Source organism: Saccostrea echinata, unplaced genomic scaffold, assembly GCF_033153115.1.
Source record: "Saccostrea echinata isolate AGI-Se365-2 ecotype Australia unplaced genomic scaffold, CSIRO_AGI_Sech_v1 ptg000034l, whole genome shotgun sequence".
In the NCBI taxonomy this organism is placed as follows: Eukaryota; Metazoa; Mollusca; class Bivalvia; order Ostreida; family Ostreidae; genus Saccostrea; species Saccostrea echinata.
Window position 1 is genome coordinate 5,939,772 of NW_026889783.1, and position 22,102 is coordinate 5,961,873.

Here is a 22,102-nt window from a genome sequence, read left to right on the forward strand (position 1 = left end):
CATTTACTGTCACACGAAAAAAATTCTTATGTAAAACACGGACAACTTTGACTCTTTTTCCTTAATAATTTCTCTTTGATATTTGAACAGACTTCAAGTTTTGACATGTGATTTTCCCTGATGAGATATATTGGAATTGAGACTTCACCACCCTCTCATAACATGCATTTTTTGGTGGGCCTTGCACAATTTTATTGATTGTAGTAATTGTTTTACTTATTTGTCACTTACTCCGTGACACTGGTTGTTTGGGCCTCGGGCTAGACTTATCGGAATAGTGTGGGCCATCTATACTGCTAAAGGACTCTCTTTATGCCACCATAATGGTTTTCCGGCAATAAGAAATCAGTTTGCTTCTAATTAAAACGTTGGGATGTGCTCAAGAAAATAACAGCAATTTCTTATTTTAAGGATAAGTGTGTCGTAAATATAATTGGATTTTTCTTAAAAAGCGATAGGAGATTTTATAAGCTGGATTTAAAATGGTGAGTATTTCATATGAAAAATATTCATTTTAAACATATTTGTTACTCGCACAATCATGCTGTAGTATATCAAAACAATCCCCCATTCAGTGATTATACATGTATATATGTTTGAAATAGATTGAATACATAATCTGAGTTTAATCGTTCACTAAAAGAGGCTCATGTAACATACTACAGGTTTGAACTACACTTGCAAAAGTTTTCCAGAAAATCGAAACAAATGCAAAAAAAATGAAATGTTAACAATTAAATATTTTATTTTCATCTTGGATTACTTTGTTGTACAAAACCTCTTACTTTTTAAAGATGGCTGCACTTTCTGTTTTAACTTAGGTTAAAATAAACTTACGTCAAAGATTTAGTGCAAATGTAAACGGGACCTTCAAAGAAAATTCTGATTATTCATCATGCTGCCTTCTTATTGTTTGAGGAACATAGAATGTTAATTAGTAATAAAGATGTTCAAAATTACAACTACTTCGTGCATATCATACTACTTACTGCTCGGACTTTTATTCTTTAATATTATTATATGCACTCCTGCTATTATACTTTTGTTTCATTAGAGTAATCAGCATATTGTTTTTAAGAAACTGCTATTAATCACTGTGAAAAAATGTTTGTGTTTGTAAACAAGTAACTAATTAACATTTCAAAGAAAAAGTCCAATTGTACGCTATCCAAAGAAATTTTCTTGCTTTCCAAACAGATTGCGCACTTTGATAATGTTTCTTACTATTAAGATATCTGAAATTCATTCAAATCAAGTACATAGCTCGAAAAGCAGAAAACAAGTATTACGCAATTGATGGCTCCCCTTTACATTCAGTTATGAACAATAAATATATATTTTTTACTTCTGATTTATCAGAAAACTCTTGATATTAGATATTACAAAGAGTTTGTTTCATTAACATTATGAAAGGTTATTTGTAATTGATATATAAACAAGAGCAAGTAATACCAATCACCATTAATAAGACTTTAATGTACTGGCTACTTAATATTTCGAAAGCAGGGGTACGTTTTGAAGATATAATAGCAATGAAAACAACGAATTTAACCTTTGTATACATTTTTTGAATGCAGTTTTGTTAAGGTCAATTTAAAGTTACATATTCCCTATTTTTCCTATCCATGATAAAAAAAAAATTTAAGTTTCTTCGTTTATATAGTTATCTGTCTGCAAACTGTCCTTTACTAAAAATAGAATTTGGTAAATAAAAATCGATAGTAGTAATGGTAAAATACTTAAAGGCTGTCCAGAATTTGAAAATCTAAAACAAAAATATAAATTTTCCGTAAACAATGGAGTATAAATTTGTAATATTTCATTTAAGCAGCCAACATTTTTGGTATGTCCATGTACATTTAATGGTTTACGTGTACATTTTGAAATGATAGGATGTACTTTCGACTGTTGTGAAACTCTGAACGCATGTCAGCATAATCTTTGGATACATTACATTCTAAAGTAATGAGATTTTGATGCCAATCTTTTAGAAGAAATTTAACTGAAAAGGGGGGAGGTGGGATTGGGACAATCTGAACTTTTTCTAAAAAAAAAAAAAAAAAACTCAGATTATTTTTTATGTAAATTTAAAAAAGAAAAATGAAAATAGAAAGGAATCAACCTGTTTTAATCTAACAAATCCTCCACTTTCCCAGAATATTCTTTAAAAAATGTCAAATTTAATTCCTTCAAGGGCGTTTTCTTTCCTGACATTCAAAAAAAAAAAAAAAAAAAAAAAAAAAAAGAAAGAAAGAAATGACGTTTTTCTGTTAATTTATGTTATCTCCATCAAAGCATTTTCAGATATTAAATTTAGTTATCATAACAATGAAAAATGTCAACACATCACAACAAGAATTCTTCGAGAGAGTTCCAACACAAAAAGCATAAATAAGCAGAACAATGCAAATATTTGATAATTGGATTAATAGTAGTACAAAAACAACAAGAAAACATTAGATCTGAGAAGACACATGATGAGAGCGGTTACTTACCTGTCGACCCAAAGTAAGATGAACGAGGTGTGTACATGTGTGACAGGTGATCAGAAAATACAATTAACAGGTGTCACTGCTGACATTACTTTGTTGTTTCTTAGATTTCTCCAATTAAATGCCATCTCCGCTTAGGAATTCTGGTTATTTCATTATATCTTCAAAAAAAAAAATTGAAGTGAAATAGTGATCGATTAAACAACCCTTCAAATAATACAAATCTGTGAACAAGGCAAAAAACAAGGACCCCTGGAAATTCCAGAGGTGGGATCAGGTGCCTAGGAGGTGTAAGTATCCCCGGTCATACCCGGCGTGAGCTCTATTTATCAGGTAGAAAGACTAATCCGTAGTGAGATGTTCTTTATTCTTTTATTGTCAAGACAACTTCAAGGAAATTCAGTGTTTTGAATAAAATCGCAAACCAAGTGACCTGGCAGTGTAGTGTATTTCATTGATATGCAATTTATCACTTATGATTACCATATGTTTAAAGTTGATAAACAAATGCTGCACACTTACCGAAATAATTATCATTGAATTAAAATAAAGTATGGAAAATTTTAAAATCTTACAGCTTAGTCAGGGATTCTCTAAAATCTAATGTCTGCTACTAGTATATGAACAGTAAATTATAGCATACTATAACAATACTAGTGTGACAAGTTAGTATACAATGACCTAATCCTCACATAGAAAGTATAAGTACCGAGTCAAGGTTCATGTTTAAAAAGTTAAAGTTATATTTTTTCTTGAAAGGTTTTCTCAACATTTGAATTTTCCTCGCTTTACACAAGCATTCCTCAATTGAAAAGCAATTTTTTTTATATCATAGACAACTTTTCCTCAATTAAAATGGATCTCATAAATTTTCATATCTTTCAATGCGAGGATCATGTCAGTGTATAGAGGTATTATACAAAATAGCTTTGTTAAAAAATCAACCTGATTACTCTAAAGTTGATATCAAAAAGATGCCGAGTTGTTATTGATAATATCTATGCAGTCTTTGGAGGCCAGGTCTACCAACAGACTGTTGGAAAGCCGATCGACACAAATTGTGCTCCTTTATTACTGGCCTGTTTTATATTTATATGAAACAGATTTAAAAAAAAAAAACTTCTACATGAGAAAGAAAAAAAATAGTGGCCTCCACTTCAGCAATTAAATATATCGCCGGCATTTTATCGATTAAAAAATCACTTTTATTTATATGTTGACTCAATATATCCCAGTAAACTCGAAGTAAAAATTAAGAGAGACCACATAATCTGTCAAATCTGTTTCAAATTTGGATCTTTTACTACCTAGAGACAATAATGGCAAACTAATAACTAAACTGTATGAAAAAGGTGAATATAAGAACAGTGATCGATTTAGAAAAAAACTAATAATAGGGAGAGTGAGCATCAAATGCTCTTGAATATCGAATAAGCTGGGGGACAAACGGAATGACTTCAGCATTTTCATCGTCAACTTCCCTTATTTATGTAGTAATATTCCTAAATCATCATCATATAGTTTTTAGGTCTCCCAGCTTATTTATACGCAATAGCATGCCCTGGGTAAAATCAATTTTTAAACCAAGGCAAGCTACTGACAAATAAGTTGATGATACAAGGAGTTGAACAACCTTGTTGTAAATCAGCTTTTCCCAAAGTCTCTGGTCGTTATAATGAACTTGTTTGTAAATACAACGTAAACGTGGTTCGTATTTTGTCTAACCTGTTTCATACCATTTGTTAGGTCATTGATTTATACTTAAAACACTACTACGGAGTACTCCGTCTACTTAATCAATAAAAAGGGCTCACGGCGGGTGTGACGATCGACAGGGGATGTCTACTGCTCATAGGCACCTGATTCCACCTCTGGTGTTTCCAGGAGTCCGTGTAATTGCCTTGTTCACGATTCGATTTGCTTACTGGATTAATGAGATTGATCTCTCATACTTTTAATCTATGTTAAAAAGGAAACAATATTGCACTTCAGAGTATACGTGATACAACTCTTATTTTAAAGCAAAAACTATTCGTGTTTGTTTTGAAATTTGGATAAGAAATAACATTTCGATCTCAATTTTGATGACAATGAATTTTTAAAATGTTTTGATAAAAAAAAAATAACGTCTAAAATTGACATTTGCTTATACAAATAAAGGAGCATGCAAATCTATTTGATTTTTCATAAATTAATGTAAAAATGTAAATGTAAAAATTAACATGTAATGACTATATTCGTCTGAAAGCAATTTACAAAAGTCAATACATTTTGAAAAGCATTTTTTATTACTGTGCACTCATAAATATAAAATTCCATCGACTGTTATAAGAATCATAGTAGGACAACATTTTTAAAACTTAAAACTGCTAATTTTGATTGGGGAAAAATTATATCTCTAAGATATAATAAATGTACGAAAATAATGCCCCAAAATTTAACTAAAGATTACTGCACTGCATTTTGAATAACAATTTTGGAGTAAGCCAATTAGATTTTGATCGAAGGCACGCATCATTTGAATTCATATTGCGGGATTGTTAAAAAGAAAAAAATTATAGTTCTGTTTTTAAAATCAGATAATTTTCAAGCAATAATTTTGATTGATTGATACCTTTTGTATGTTTTACAATCTATAAAAAGAAAAAGAAATGTAAATTTGATGAGGAAAAGCTAATGTCTGAAAAAAAAATAATACAAACAATTAAGTACAGATTACAAAATGATGTTCCTACACTCATAAACAAATATATAACAAGTACAGGTATTGATAATTTGCATGCTGACACTAGAAGTTTTTGTGAGTTAAAATTTCCAAAGTTTAGTATACAATCGTGTGCTATAAATGAGTTCGCAAAATGGACGACGTAACGTCATTAAATTTTGTTATTCAAAAAATTGGTTTGTATTGTTTTTCAATAAAAGATAAAATCGCCTACCTTATTTGATTAATACTTCGTAATATGTCCCCGAGAACGTAATACTTTTTGAAAGACTTTGATATAGGCAATGAATGTAAACCAATGGGAGATTACTCCAAGTGTCTTGAACAACTACTAAAGTAGTTTCAGATCATCAGCTTTGCTTTTCTTATCTCCTTCGCTCCCCTTTGCACATGTAATTTCAATACTTTCAATACATTTTCAATAATGTTAATGTCTGGGCTTTGTGGGGACCAGGGATGTGTTACTATATTGTTATTCTGTTTCCATTCATTTGATCTGGCGGTCACATGACACGGAGCATTATCCTCTTGAAAAACCCAACGGCGATTTGTAAAATGATTTTAGCGACCACGGGTCAAAGACACCCTTCCAAAACTTCAATATACTTCTCACTGTTCATGTTACCATCTACAGCGTTCAAAGTACCAAACCCCATGAAACGAAATACAGCCCCGGAACATGACGGATGCTCGACATGTCGTATCCCTATCACCATGCAAACAAAGGCACTCCGGTCTTAATCTTTCGTCTACTTTTCTCCATACATGTACTTCATTGTTATTTCATACCATGATTTTCGTTTCATCGCTAAATATGATAGATGCCCACTGATTAGCCACTGTGCAGTGTAGTTTTTGCCTGCACGATTTGTCCGAGAGGCTGTAGTTTTCTTTGAAACAACATAACGTTTGTACCCTTCGTCATTCAGTCGTCTTTTTACAGTCCTAAAGGACACACCACACCCAGTTCTTGCATTAAATCTGCTTGTACCGTCTTTAAGGGTCTGCCTTCTATTTATTTTCACACTCCGCATCAGGCACTGTCGTTTTTCTTCTCCTTCCACTTCGTGGTATATTTTCAACATTTCCTCGATCACGCACACGTTTCAGAAATTTTTGAATGGTTCTTGCATGTATTCCTATTACATCCTGTATTTTGTAGCTTGAATAACCCTTGTTATTCCTATTACATCCTGTATTTTGTAGCTTGAATAACTCTTGTTAAACATCTGTAGAATTATTTCTTTTTGCTCTGTCGTCAACTCTTTGCCATGGGGTGCCATGTCGCTAAGCAGACGATAATTGTTTATCAAAGAAGAATAATTCAATTTTATTTGCAATTTAAAAAATGATTAAGTCGTACGAGTTGTTATGCCGGAAATCTTATACGGGTATGTCGTGGTTAATTTGTAAAATCATTTTTATTTTATATTTATTGCTTACAAAATCACTAAAGCAGCCATTTTGCGAACTCATTTATGGCACGCGATTGTATGTAGGATGAATTTCATATGATATTTGTTTTAATTCAAAATCAGAAAAAAAGTTAATGTTAAGGACACATGATACAAACAAGAAAATATTAACAGATATATAATTTTGGATTTATTTTGGTTGTACATGGTGTAATATCAAATTCCTGAAATGTTAAGAAATTGTAAATTTTCTACGATGTTTAAAATTCTCAAAAGTTCATCTTATATATCTCTGCATTTTTTTTAAAAAATAACTTTGGTGGACATTATAAAGACATCTTGGAAAACGACGCAGCTGAAGATAAAGAACAATGATCAATCGCGAGAAAACCTACATACAATACAAATCTGAATAGGGCATAAAACACGGACCCAAAAATTCTGGAGGTGGGATCAGGTGCCTAGGAGAAGTAAGCATCCCCTGTCGATCAGACACACCCATAGTGAGCCCTATGTATTAATCAGGTAAACGGAATATTCGAAATTAAAAGACACCACAGTCTTCCACATACATTTATTGACTCGAGACAATAAGGGCCAACTAACCACTAAATTGTATGACAAACGAGATGACTTTTCATCATCAACTTTCCTTATTTGTGTAGTAATATTCCTCGACCACTTGCTTATGGTGTTTATGATTTCAAAGTTATTCGTTACCCAAGGGCATGTTTGAGTACGATCAATTTTTAAAACGAGGCAGGCTACTGACACATAAGATGATGCAACAGGAATTTCAACGATCTTGTTTAAAGTCAGCATTTTGTAAATTATATGGTGGTTATAATGACCATGTAAGCAAATATACAGGTGTAACCTATCACTGGGTCGTATTTTGTCTGACATATTGAGTAAAACTGTTAGGCCTTTGTTTTTATATTAAATTCGACTACAGAATATTCCTCTACCTGATCATTACACAGGGCTCACGGCGGGTGTGACCGCTCGAAAGGGGATGCTTACTCATCCTTGGCACCTGATCCCACCTCTGTAATTCCTGGGAGTCCGTGATTCATGCCCTTTTCACAGATTTGTATTGTTTGTAGAATTTTTGAGATCGATCACTGTTCGTTATCTTCATTTTTAAATCGAAGTTTATTTTTTTTTTGTTTGCATGTAAAAACAAAAATCTACCCAATGCGTGCGAATTTTAGTTAAACATAAACATTAACGGATCATGTTCTACTAGACGTACATTATATAGAAGGAGAATATGTTGTCTGTTGATCCAGTGTTACGTTAAGAGTTTTATATCATCGTATTTCGTTTTTTTCATATTTTCAGAAACTTATACACAGTTGCCTCAGACTATTCGTGATTTTATGTGAACTTTACCATGTTTTAGGACAACCTCCAAGTGAGAAAATTTTATGAATATGAAATATATTGAAAACAAAATGTTCAAAAAAAAAGAATGAAAAGTGAAAAACTTTTTTAAAAATTCCTATGTCACCAGTTTCTTCAAATTTATAATAAAATGAAATTTAAAAATGTTCAATTTATGCAATCTTACCTATTTTTATTTGATTGTGTCATATCTTGTGTTATACAAATCAAAAATTGAATTTTTGTTTATTTTATCGGTCAGTTTTTAGCTTTAACGCCCGACAAGGGACAGTATGCAGATTAAATGAATTTCGTTGTGGTAATGGGACCTGTATTCCTTCAGAATGGACCTGTGACAAAGATACAAACTGTTTGGACGGGTCGGATGAATCCCCCACCGTTTGTGGTTAGATTCCTTGTACAGCTACTATATTGATTTTCATTTTGGTGTCATGGATATTGTTTACTTTACGATGTTGATATCCTGATTATTTCTATTTCGATAAATAGTACATGTATATTTTTATTTTTATTATTATTATTATTATTTTTTGCAATTACAGATGGAAATTCAGTTGAAGGTAAACATTGTATTGCAGAGTGACGATTTATGTAACGACTATATTACGATTAAAATCACAGTGTACATTTATATGGCACTATTTGAATAGAGTATTTTTTGGAAACACTTTTTCTTGAAGTCTTCTAAATATGTTCATTTATCTATTACAGCCACACAATTCTGCTACAAGAGATTTTAATGGTAGTTACAACTGATAGCCAGTTTTTAAATGTTAATGGGGTCGATTCTTAAGCCGTGTTGATATGCTCAGTATTGTCTAAAAACCAAATTTATTTCTGATCACTTTCTATCATTTCGATAATGATGAAATGAAATAAGTACTATCTTTTTTTGATTTAGAAGTCATTTGAGTTTATATTCAAAGGTTCATAACTATTAAATACTTCCTTCAATGCATAAGGAAAAGATAATTCTTAGGATGACACATCATTTACTTAGGCATAAATGTAGTTAAGAATTAAATTCATTCCTATCAGCAAATTTCAATTTATGATTTTAAATACAATAGGATTTTTTTTGCTCCTTATAAAAATAGGTTTAGGAGTAAATCAGTAAATATATCTTATACAAATTGTCAACGTTATTTACAGAGCATTTACCTGTTTATAAGATGCTTTACATTGCAAAAATAATTAATGTTTTATACCACTAAGTAGTGTTATAAAATGAGGTCTTTGTACAAAAATTTAATTTTTTCAAATGCATGCATTCCTACTTTCCTTCAGAGATAATTTGTATTGTACATGTTGATCCATTTTGTAACAAAAGAATATATAATACCTAATATAACATAATATTAGGTTGTTGGTTAATTCACATTCCTTAAAAAAAGTTATCGAGGATTATGATAATCCTCGCGTAAAATAATTCCTTTTTATGATCTCTGCATCTCTATGACAAAAATGAAAAGCATTGTAAGAAGTTTTATTTAGTGAATTTAAAAGCATTTTTGTGAATTGTTTAAGTGACGTAATTGCTGATTGAGAGAACTGACACAAGAACCACCTTATGGGTCAGCATATTTATCATTAAGTTGGACACATGCACATGTTATACGTATATAAAATTACAATGCAGCAACAAAGAAACATAGAAGAGTGTGTTATTATACAAACTGGGCGCAGTACAGAGAGGCCCCGGCTCGATTTACCCCTGAAGACATTAGGCCCGAATTGTGCAGCCACTTGATATACGCCTTTGCCAAACTAGAAGGTGCTCAGATAGAGACAAGCGAATGGAACGATCCACTAATGTAAGAATATTAAGTTAACAATAACGATTTTAGGATAAAACATGGTAAGCGAAATGGTACGTTCTTGTACCGGGTATACCCACTTACTAGTTTTATGAATACTGGTATATTGTAATAGATCGTCACTAGTCTCTACTTCCTATGACTGAAAATTACAATATTTTTTTCAGGTATGAAAGATTTAATAACCTGAAAAATAAAAACAGAGAGTTGAAGACGTTATTAGCTGTTGGAGGTTGGAACGCTGGTAGTAAGGCATTTTCTCCAATGGTAGCTTCCACTGAGAGTAGACTGCTCTTTGTGAATTCAGCCATTGATTTTCTGAGAAAATACGGCTTTGATGGGTTAGACTTAGACTGGGAGTACCCCACAAGACGCGGGGGGAGGCCAGAGGATAAAGAGAATTTCGCTAAGTTGGTCAAGGTAACCATAACTTCATTGAGACATAATAAACAACATCCTTTTGTCTAAACTTTCCAAACAAGGATTTAAAAAAGATGTCATCTTTAAAAAATCTAAAATTTAATGAAACCATTTTTGATTTTCTGTTTTTTTTTAAAGCTGTTACGGGAGGCGTTTGATCGTGAAGCTCAGCAATCAGGTAAACCACGCCTTCTTCTGTCAGCCGCTGTACCTACCAGTAAAGAACTCGTGGACCAGGCTTACGATATAAAGACTCTAGCTAAGTATGTCCAATTTTATAAGACTGTAGATTGACGATTGTAAATATATTTATTTTTTTTTTTTTATAAAGTATCAGATTAAATTTAAAAAATCAATTATTTCAAATGTCAATAAAAACACATTACTTATTATATATGAAACATATGAAACATTACGTACATATTAGAAATGATCACAAACGTGCTATTATACTGATAAACCTAATTCCACAATGTGGATGTCATTCAATTTGTGATGAAACTTCTGCATTATATGTTGATACCTCCCTTTCATATGATGATACTTCTCCAATATTTGCTAATAAATGTACCTTGTTGTCTTATTCTATTGATACTTTGTCATAATTATATGCTGATATTTCATCGTTATACATGTAATTAAATGCTGATACTTTATTGTTTGATAGCCATTTGATATATGTAGATACGTCTGTATTTTAAATTGCTGCTTTTATATAATGATACTCTATACGTGTTTTTTTTATTTTCTGGTAATTTTTTTTAAATGAAATGTTTATTACAATGTACACAAACATTCGGAAAGCAAGACTATTGACTATTTTAACATTGATGGAAAATATGCTGCACATATTGGAGAAGCAGGAGCTAAAACATGTTAATGAGCATTTTCAATGAGAAAAAAAAGATAGATATTAGTTTATCTGTTTGTATAAGAATTTGGTTTGTAATCTGTTTGTATAAGAATTTGAAGCTTTTTGTATTCTAAATAGTACATTGCAAATCCATTATGTTTTTCCACATGTGTTGAAACTCCTGTCTTGCTTTCTGGAAGTTTCGACTTAAATTATTTCACCAAAACCAACTACACAAGAAACTAACAAATTATCATTATTTTATATAGCATCATCATATAAGAAGAAGTATCATCAAATAATGTCAAGGTTTCACCATATAATTACAACCAATAAGAATATACCGGTAATGTCAAAGCGTTATCGTACATGTAACTGACAGAGTTATCTCTCTTGGTTACTTATACTCTGTTTTCTCTTCTTCAGGCATGTAATATTTTTTGTATATTATATTGTTTATACAACTAGTACATATATTGTATCTTCTCTACACTGTTTTTCAATATGAGAATAAGATTCGTTATCATTACAATGTAGAGGTATCAGTAAAATGAAGACAAAGTGTAATCAATAACAAAGTGTCGGGAAATAATGTCACAGTGTTATCATATTATGACGGGAAATCAGGATAATTTTAAGTCCAAGTGTCATCGTAATGAACTGCATGTACATGAATCAACATCAAAAGAGACAGTATCAGCACAATGTCAAAGTATCAGCTTATAATGATCAAATATCGTCCCAATCTATATATTTTTCGCTACATTTATAGCAGTTTAGGAGTTCCATACCTATATACACTTGTAACGAAGTGATATACATCGTCGGTAACCCACGGGCGATTCACATCGATTCTCTCTATCATCTTGTTGACTCAAAACCGTGGTTTGCGTCGATGAGTGATATACAAAGTCAAACACTACGATATACAAAATTCAGTATTATGAAAAAGATCGTGTTGTATGAGAACCCAATAACATAATGATATGGACAATCAAAATAAAATGATGAACACATGCTAGAGCGTATTTTCATACCATATACCAAAAACATCTTATGACCCCTCCCCCCCTAAATAAATCAATAATTTTATCACTCAAAAATCAAAGATAAAAAATATCACCAGTGCAGAGAGTTTTGTGACGCCTTTTCCACGTGGCTCTTTATCGTAAAATACTTATGTTTTGGAATGAATTTTATTCATTAATTTCATAAATGAGGCAGTTGGTCATATGTTTTCCACATGTAGGCAGATTTCCGTGTAAAAAAATATATAGAGAGAATAATACATGGCAAAATCTGTATCACACCCCATATCAACCCGAGACTCCAATATCAGCCCGAGGGTCGAAGGCCAGAGGGCTGATATTGGTCGAGGGTTGATATGGGGTGTAATACAGATTTTTTAATGTATTGTTGTTTTTATTATATATTTGAAAATTTCAAACTTTGCCCATAATTAAAATAGATATGCATTTCTTATCTGTTTTTGTTGTATATCTGTTTTTAAAATATTTCTAAGTTTAATGGCCAATAAAAATTAAAGTAATAATAACTACATAATGTTGAATGAAACAACATATTTAATGAAGTAAAAATTAAATTAACAACATTAACAGTAAGACAGGACATTGCTTCAACTCTTCTCTGTGAAGTTTCTTTGTTTTCAGTTTACTCTTTACAGAAATTAATTTCCATTAATGGTGGAACTGGTGAATAAGCCTTTAAGCTGGGGAAATGGAACTGATGCATTTGCAGACATATTGTTAATAATATCATTATTGAATTCATAGTTCCCACTTTCTTGGAGAACATTTTCAAGCCCACCAAGATCATAGTTCATTTCCTCTGCTGCATCCGTTGTTTTTCCCTTGAAAAAGTTGCTCAGTAGATCTGACATACCTTTTTGTTCGTTGATAGATGCAGTGCTGTAGTTGTTTATTGAGGAAATATTCTCCTTGCTAACGATTCTAAAACTCTGTCCCCCATTTCAATCTCTCTTGGTGTTCGTTTGTCCATTGTTTACTTAACTATCGTCTGCTCCCAAGCGAAAAAGATCCGAAATACTCCGAATGAAAAATACAAAGATGTTCCGGAAAGGTGTATTACAGGGTGTGATAAAGGGTGAAATAAAGGGTGCTGATACAGGGAATGTATTAAAGGCCGCGTGCCTGTGTTCATATCAGGGATGCAAAAATCCTGTATTATATAACAAATATATAATAAGCACTTTTATTTACACGTTTAAGATACACTAGAAAATAATGCGATGAAATACACAAATACTTGCATGTCAAATGTCACATAACACGATCTCATTACAGTTTAAATGATTTGTAAACGCTTTTCTGTTAGAATTATAAAGCATTCATATTTCCCAGTAGTAGCCATGAAAAAATTATGATTTATAAAAAAAAAATCAACAATTTTTTGAAACTCTTTAATTTTTTTCCAGGCATCTTGATTTTATAAATCTGATGACGTATGATTTTCACGGTGGTTGGGAGAGCACGGTGGGTCATAACAGCCCCCTGTACAGTCGCCGGTCAGAAACAGAGACCCAAAGGACAATGAACACGGTAAAATAGGAATCAAGCGAAATTATAATTCTAAATTCGGATTTTTATTACTTTTGATTTCATTTTGAAAATGCATTCGAAAACGTAACATCGACACCATCATTCTATTATTCATATTTGTACAGTTATTATTTTAAATAATGTCATCTGAAATAAAATTTTTACTTTATAAATAAACTTGATTCGAATAGAACTTGTTAGTTTCATTATTATTTTTTATATATAAATACATGCAATTAAATAGTTCTTTAGAATAACCAAAAATCAAATAATGTTTTAACCTGACTATGGTAATCGATTATCAGAACTGGGCCGCTAAGTACTGGACACAGAATGGTGCACCCAGAGATAAACTTAACATTGGAATAGCCACGTACGGAAGAACGTTCACATTGGCGGATCCTCGAAATGACCGGAACATTGGAGCGTCAGCTGTAGCCCCAGGACGTCCAGGGCAGTATACAAGAGAAACCGGATTTCTGTCTTATTACGAAGTAATTGCTTCGATCAGTTTTCAGAAGACAGTAACTTATTTGAAACAAGAAAAATGTACGATGATAGAACCCTAACTGCGTTTGACAATATAAACCTTAATGTTTTTTGAGATATTGTTTTATGTCTTTTATTTGAATGTTTATATTTCTAAACAGGTTTGTCAAATGCAAGACAGACGAAAAGGAAAAATACACAGAGACGAGGAGCAAAGCGTGCCTTACTACGTCACTGGGAACACGTGGGTGGGATATGATGACATTTACAGTGTAAAGAATAAGGTGAGTTATTGAATAAGTTTGATTCGAGAGCAGACCACAGTGACAAGAAATAAACTTCAAATTCTATTCTAAATTTGTTGATTTTTTTTTCCAATTTAAGGCAAAATGGATCCTACAAGAAGGATATGGAGGAAGCATGGTTTGGTCCTTGTCTCTTGATGACTTCAACAAAATGTGTTCAACATCCTCTAGCACTTATCCTTTGACCTCTGTTATATCTGAAACATTAGAAGCAGATCGTTTATCTAATTTTCCATCTACAACAACCACAAGAATAGTATCAACCACAATGGCTACAAGCACGAGAGCAACAACCACAGAGGTGACCACCATGGAGGTGACCACCACAGAGGTGGCCACCACAGAAGCCACAACAACAGAAGCAACCACAACAGAAGCAACCACAACCAAAGAGGAACCAACGACATTACCGCCCATTATTAACACCGTGCTACCGCCGATTGTGACACCACCGAACATATTGGTTTCATCAGTTCCTCCGCCAAACAATATCACCATTATAATACCAAGACCCACACCGAATCCTGTAATGCAGACAACAACAGGACAAACTGCTCGAGAAATGACCACCATGAAACATATAAAATTTACTGTCATTGTCAAAAAGAACCCTTTCTCTTTCCGATCTTTAAAAAGAGGTTTTCAACCAGAAACCTCGACACGGGAAACAGGGAGGGGGTTTAGAACTACAGCGAGGGAAGTAACACCGCAACCATTACCCACAGCTGAAACTAGAAAACCCCCGAGATTGAATAAGATAATTCCGACTAGAAGAACTACAACAATAGAGACTCCAATCCCAAGAGGACTGGAGCAAGTCAACCTAGTACTTACACGCACTGGTATTCTAAGTAAGTGATAATATTTGGATACAATTTTGTTTCGCTGTCTTGTTGTGATTGTGTCATATTGTAATTTTTGAATTTACCGGGTGGTAGTAAATATAAAAATTACAATATGACAACTAATTGTCATATTGTAATTTTTGTATTTACTACCACCCGGTAAATTCAAAAATTACAATATGACAATTGAATGATTACCAGTTTTGAGCCATCATGTGTATGATAGTCTCTCTCTTGCAGAGAAATCTCCCCTTTGGCTACATATAACTGAAAGGAAAATTTACCCACCCTATTTTTGTAAGTTGGAAATAATATGCGTAAAATTTCAGAGCACGAATTTGGAATATGGAAAGCATAAGTTGATGGTCAAAGTATAATGCACACCTGGACACTGTTTTAGATAGCCTGCAATGCACAAATCACTGGTCATAAAATACAGATACATTAGTTAGTCTCATGAATATCTTATTTCCTATTTCTCGAATAGTTAAGAGAATTTAAGCCCTAAAAATGTCCGCATCATTATAGCCTTCTCTACAAGGAAAAACTTGTATGCAAGAATGTTTCTTAATCCATATACTCGAATGGCAATCAGTTTATATGTAGGTATAATTTTTAAAGAAATAATTCTGAATATCTTTATTGCTATCGAAACAGTTTATTGTATGTTAAAAATTATTGTCGAAGAATATTTTCTTTCATTTAGAAAAAAGACATCTTTCTAGAGAACAAGCTTCTGTATAGCATGAATGCTCTTTGTATTGTTTGTTTCCCTCGTCTATTGCTGTAAGGGTGTTTGGTTCATGTCTCTATTTATCGAAAGATTAATGTATCAAAATTAACTAATACCCTTTTAGTCAAGGTTAAAAATTTAGCAATTATCGCCGTAGCTTTAATGAAAAAAATCATTCATATTTTATCTGCATTTTCTTTAGGGACATGTATGCAAGTTACAAACCATATCAGTTCGAATTAAACTTGAACAAAAAATGTCTATTGGTCAAATACTTTACTATAAATCTGTAAATAGAATATTTTTTTAAAAAATTTATTTGGGTCGAGAAATTTTATCAGTACTTCTGGCAGCAGAATAATTTGAGGTTTGAACAATTAAATAGCAAGCGTTAATCTTTTATGTAAACTATTTTTTTCAATTACAGACTATTTCAATTGTCGAAGAAGAAGAAATGGTTATTACACAGATGTTAACGACTGTTCAAAGTATTACGTGTGCCAAAGCCAGAGAACGTTTCATTACAAATGCCCCAAGGACTTGTATTACAATCCACGGAAACAGATATGTGATTGGATCACAGCTGTAAACTGTGTCAGTCCGCCGAGGAAATAGTCCAGGGGAAAATGTAAGCTTGTGCTTTGAATATGTGTAATATTTCTAAGAGAACATTGCTACATGTATCACTGTAAAGTTTGAATTTGATCTATGGTAATTGATTCAAATTTTCAAAATAGCATTCCAGTCAATAAGGAAAGTTTAAATTAAAAATCTTAATCCACATTTTAATAACAATACAAATAAAACCCAATGTTTTTGTTTTGTCTTGATTTACTTAAATCTTTAAAATTTGAAAAGTATTTTGAAAAGTATTGAACATATTTAACTTTCCTTAGTTTTATCCTTCTTTAAACTACAAAAGATCTTTGAATTATTGCTTCATTTTTCATGAGAAAAAAAATCATGGTGTAGAATGTTCTGCTAATCTCTTGTTTACTTCTGATTTTATCCTTATCAGCGAATGTCATGTTTATATAAAGAGCACAGGCACCTGAAGTGAGAATAGATACCCACCCCTTTTTTGAATTAAAAAAATTGTAAGAGCATATTCTTTCTTTAAAAAATTAAGATTTCCACGTCAATCACATCCATATTTTGTTTTATACAAGCAGATTGAAGATGTTTTGATGCTTTCGTTTGGCTTTATCTGATTGGTTGAAAGTTTGAATTATTGACTAATCAAATAAAGCGATACAAAAATTTCCTTTATTGCTGTCAATGGAGAAAATTTTATGTATCAGATTAATAAATCGTCCGATTAAGGCACATAAAACATCAAGGAAGGGGTTTAGGTTTAAGACTTTGGTAAGAGAACATCTCCCTGACAGAGTGCTTTATTTATTTATTTGCAAAAATATGATAGGTAACACTGTTATTATTAGCATGAGAAAAGGTACAAACTGCTTGCATAGAACAAAATATGGATGAGATTTACGTTGAAATTTTAAATTACTAGTAAAAATCCTGTTTGAGAAATATGACAATTAATTTCCCTAATTATTTCTCGCAGTTGATTAAATATTCCCCTACTTAAGGATAACAAATCATTTTCTTTTAGAAACAGAGACATATTCAAGGAAGATAATTATATCTTCCAGATCAAACACGTGGGTTAGATCTTATCAAATTCCCAGCATACACTCCCAGCCTACACTGTAAAAAATTTGTTTAGATGATAGACACATTTCTAAACACAAGCTTGTCACACTTTTTTTAATGCGTTTAAATTCTAAACATGTTTGATTTCAATACGCGTAATGGAAAGTATTTTGAACCTAAATGCTTACATGTTTAGATTTTAAACACAATTCTTAACGGTTTAGATTTGCGTTTAGAACCTAAACACTTCAATGTTTTAAACAAGGATCTGCAAGAAAACTGAAAATATAACAGGCGTGTCCATTATAAGTTTTATTTAGTTATAAACATCATATTAAAATGCTAAAAAAAAAACTAACACACAGCAAAGTGTTCTCACGGAATCATCGTTCGGCGGAACTCCTTTCTTCTGTGAATGATTTTCATTTTTTGTACAGTCTTACAGAAGTTTTGACATATCATCCTTTTTGTATCTAAAGAGCTAGAAACGCCCAGCTGTTGAATTGTTTGCATTTTAAGACAGTAACACAATACAAAGTTAATATTGTATTTACAATATACAATTCAGTCTTCAGACTCCAGGTACAAATGTACATTGTATGGTGTGCTTCTTACAATGTGATGGAATACGGTTCACTATTTTAAAGCCGCCGTGATGTAAACAAAACAGAAGAGTATCGATAATCTTGAAAGTATTTTCTCTGGCAGTATATATAATCCATCTTCCACATCCATTAACAGAAATGAATTTTGAAGTTCCTTCTCTCGGCTATCCAATAAATTTAACCTGTAAGAAAGAACGTACGTTGCATTTAAGTAGCAGTATGTGCTCCTTACTAAACATGCTAAAGTTTTACATTAACTATTGAGCATATAATAAAAATGTTTTAATTGATATTTATGCATCTTTTGATTCAATATTTACTCTCAATGATGTGACATCCAAAGACATCCTGGATATAAAAAGCAATGTTGTTTACCTTGCTCTTCATGTATAAATTTTATTCAAACAAAATCATACATACCCTCTGTAGAAGTAACAAGAAGCCTTTCATGTGTATTTTACTATTTCTGCGATCACAGTCACTCAAATTCTCACCGGTTTCCTTGAAAATATCGTTTACTGTTTTGTTGTGACTTTCTTTGTTTCGACAACCGCGCTTATAAACGTTCAAATATATATCATTTCCGGGAAGATAACTCTGCACTTGACCGAATTTAAAACAAAATACATGTTCAATATCTAAACGCGTATAGATTTTAAATACATTAAGACTCAAGTGTTTAGTTGTTAAACACAAAATCAAACATGTTTAGATCTAAACACGTAATGGAAGAGTTTATTTCCTAAGCGCAATTTTTACAGTGTATTCTACAATGTAAGCAAAGTTTGTTTTTTTTTATATTTTCAGATTGAAGTCAAGGAAATGTTTTTGGTTTTGCTCTTGTTATGAAATAAAATTGTTATATACATATCTTTTCTTTGTTTTTTTTTTCTGTGAGAAAGATTGAATATTTAAGGGGGCCGACTGGGGTTTTCATTGCGCAATACTTCGCGCAGCATAGTAAAATAAAGCGTATTTACTCTTTTAAAGCAACTTTTTTTTACATAATTCATATAAATTAACAAATTTAGGAAATCTCAAGTTAAAAAATCTAATTACATTTCTAAATAACTGATTTTTTAAACGATTTTTCTAATAATGGGTAGATAGACGTCGTAATAGTGTGTTTTTGACGTTATGAATAACCGAAGTTCTTTAAGCGGGGTCATTAATTATGTCATAAAATAAAAAGTATAAAATAGATGCTCTTGAAATTTTAAACATAGAAAATTGAGAATCTCACAATCATTTTTATTATTTTTTATTTAAATCTGTTGTATCTGTCATGTTTTGTTGTACTCCATAAAAACAGGAAAATGTCATAGATTTTGGCATTTTGAGATGCCCCCTCTGGAAACAAGACGGTAGAATTTTGTGTTTCTTGTATAAAATGTACAATATAGTATTACCCATCAAATAATATAATTTGAGCAAAATGTGTATAGTAGCATTTGTATAATTTGCTCCGAAGTGCGAAAAAATGGTATTTTCCTATATAATCCTATAGTAAATGTACTTGTATTTTGAGATGGTCCCTAAAAAATAACCAGACTGTAGATTTTCACTAAACTTGGCATATATACTGAAGTCAATATAAGGTACATATGGAATGAAATTAAAGAGTTTCTCTATAGTAGTTTTCACAGAATAAAACCCCAGTCGGCTCCCTTAAGGCTAAACACGACCTTTGGATACCGTTTTTTCAAGATGAGGAAAATAAAACAATCATTTTGTCTTTTTTCTAGTTTCATTAAACATGACTCATTGTATTAAGTTTGCATTGCATCAATAAACAACAGGGTTTAAATTGTTTAAATGTGATAGTTAAAAAATATATATAAACTATGAACTAACTATTCAGCACAGGTAAAAGCTCATCAGCCGCCATACACTCTCAGCAAACCAAAAATGCTACACCATGTGCCACAATGGAAGAAGGAAATAGGGTTGTGTTAGGAGAAGCAATAAATAAAAATAGTATATATATTATAATTATGAATATCTAGAATTCTTCAAATTTGTAAAATAAATGTGGGCAATACTATTGTATATAAAACGTATTGTTGTATTTGGGAATTTAGCAGCAGAAAGCTCCAAGGAACTATCGAGGTGTAAGTCTATATGACGTCCTATTGCTCTGTTGTTAGATTCAACCAAATTAACTTAGTACATAAAATATGGAGATAACGAACAGTACTCAAGCTCATAGTCCATTCCATTCAAACAATACAAATCGGGAGCAAACATGGACCTCCAAAAACATCAGAGGAGGAATCAGGTGGACGAGTGAGCATCTCCTGTTGACCGGTCACACCCGCCGTGTGCCCCTTGCCATAATCGGGTAAACGGGAAAATCCGTAGAAATTCCAGTATGTAAATAATGACCTAACAATTAGGATGAAAAATGTCAGTCAGCATTTGACCTAACGATAGATTAATGTATTTGCTGATAAGGTTATTGTATCGACCAAAGAACTTGCGAAATGATGACTTCAAACGAGACTGTTGATATTCTTGTTTCATCAACCTGTTGGTTAATAGTTTGCCTCGTTTTAAAAATTGATCGTACGTAGAGCATGCCCTTGCGTATCGAATCAACTGGGAAACAAACTCCATATGCAGGTACTAAGGGTATATTGCTACATAAAAGGGAAACTGACGATAGAAAAGTTGAAGTCATCACGTTTATCATAAAGTTTTGTTGTTCGGTTATCATTAACGTCCTTTTCTAGTAAAATATCCAAATATGAAACAGATGTGTTAGACTCTGTGATATCTTCTATTTCAAGTCCACTGGGATACATCTAATCGACATATGAATGGAAGTAACTATTGTTAATTAATAATACGTCGTCGATATATCTAAAAATCGAATTGAAGGCCACAGCAAGCGTTTTCTTTTTCTCATGTAGAAGTTTTGAATGAATTTTGCTTCATATGAATACAAAAATAGGTCTGCTAACAAGTATTAGCTTTCTTAAAAAGCTTGTCTGACGTGAGCAAATTTATTATTATACGAAGAATTAATAAAGAAAAGTTGAGTCCAGCGTATTCAACATTATCCTGAATCCAGAAAAAAAATTATTTCACTAAGAAACAAAAAAGTTCAATCCTGTAACATCAACATGAAATGAAACTCAACTATGTATTTATCCTATATATACTGACAGGTATTACTTGTAATTTTCTTTTTTTTTCATGGACATAGGAACTCGGGACCCCCCCCCCCCCCTCCGTATTTTGTTGATATATATACCTGTAATTATATACTTTAAAACACTTTTGCTACTTTATGCTTGTTTCCCATAACTCAAGTAAATAATAACGTATGAAATTCATGATAACCTTTTTGCTTGATATTAATGATAAGGAAATTTTCCTTGATAGTGCCCCTTCCATTGAAATGTTTGGTTGTTGATTATCTCCCCATGAAATTTCTTCCGACTGGCCTTTTCCTAGATGCATAAATATAACCGGTACTTTTAAAAGAAAAAAGATATAACATATTATTTTAAAATCTAAACATCAGTTGGTGAACAGTTGGGAGAATTATTTTTTTTTTAAATTCATCAACTTGTTTTAAATGAGCAAACGTCAGAAAGACGGTATGTATTAAAAATAAACGTCTGTTACTAGTAGTTAATCAGATAATGATATACGGCATACGTGTTGACCTGATCGACCAGCTTCATTCCTGCTGTTTTGCTGGACGTACATGAATGATTGTAATACATAAGAGAGCGGGAAAATGTTATGTT

General features: G+C 32.0%; 1 protein-coding gene across 2 annotated transcripts; it reads left to right on the forward strand.

Annotated features, from left to right (window-relative positions):
* The first annotated feature begins 31 nt into the window (after positions 1 to 31).
* LOC133199632 (chitinase-3-like protein 1) lies at positions 32 to 19,216 on the forward strand. Of its 2 annotated transcripts, XM_061335484.1 has the most exons (14): positions 32 to 485; positions 7,977 to 8,049; positions 8,281 to 8,424; positions 8,582 to 8,599; positions 9,679 to 9,853; positions 10,024 to 10,276; positions 10,415 to 10,539; positions 13,585 to 13,708; positions 14,014 to 14,202; positions 14,359 to 14,481; positions 14,582 to 15,353; positions 15,588 to 15,644; positions 16,508 to 16,708; positions 19,152 to 19,216. In XM_061335484.1, the coding sequence occupies exons 1-13, from the start codon at positions 483 to 485 to the stop codon at positions 16,693 to 16,695; spliced, it is 2,244 nt and encodes a 747-aa protein (XP_061191468.1). In that variant the 5' UTR covers positions 32 to 482; the 3' UTR covers positions 16,696 to 16,708; positions 19,152 to 19,216. The 2 variants fall into 2 exon arrangements, with proteins under 2 accessions (XP_061191468.1, XP_061191469.1); XM_061335485.1 differs by lacking the exon at positions 15,588 to 15,644.
* Positions 19,217 to 22,102: the final 2,886 nt, after the last annotated feature.

Excerpts from the sequence above, each read along its gene's own strand:
- LOC133199632 (XM_061335484.1), top strand. Across the intron at positions 14,482-14,581 it reads TTTACAGTGTAAAGAATAAG|GCAAAATGGATCCTACAAGA; the intron begins GTGAGTTATTGA and ends TTCCAATTTAAG. Across the intron at positions 15,645-16,507 it reads AATTTACCCACCCTATTTTT|ACTATTTCAATTGTCGAAGA; the intron begins GTAAGTTGGAAA and ends TTTCAATTACAG.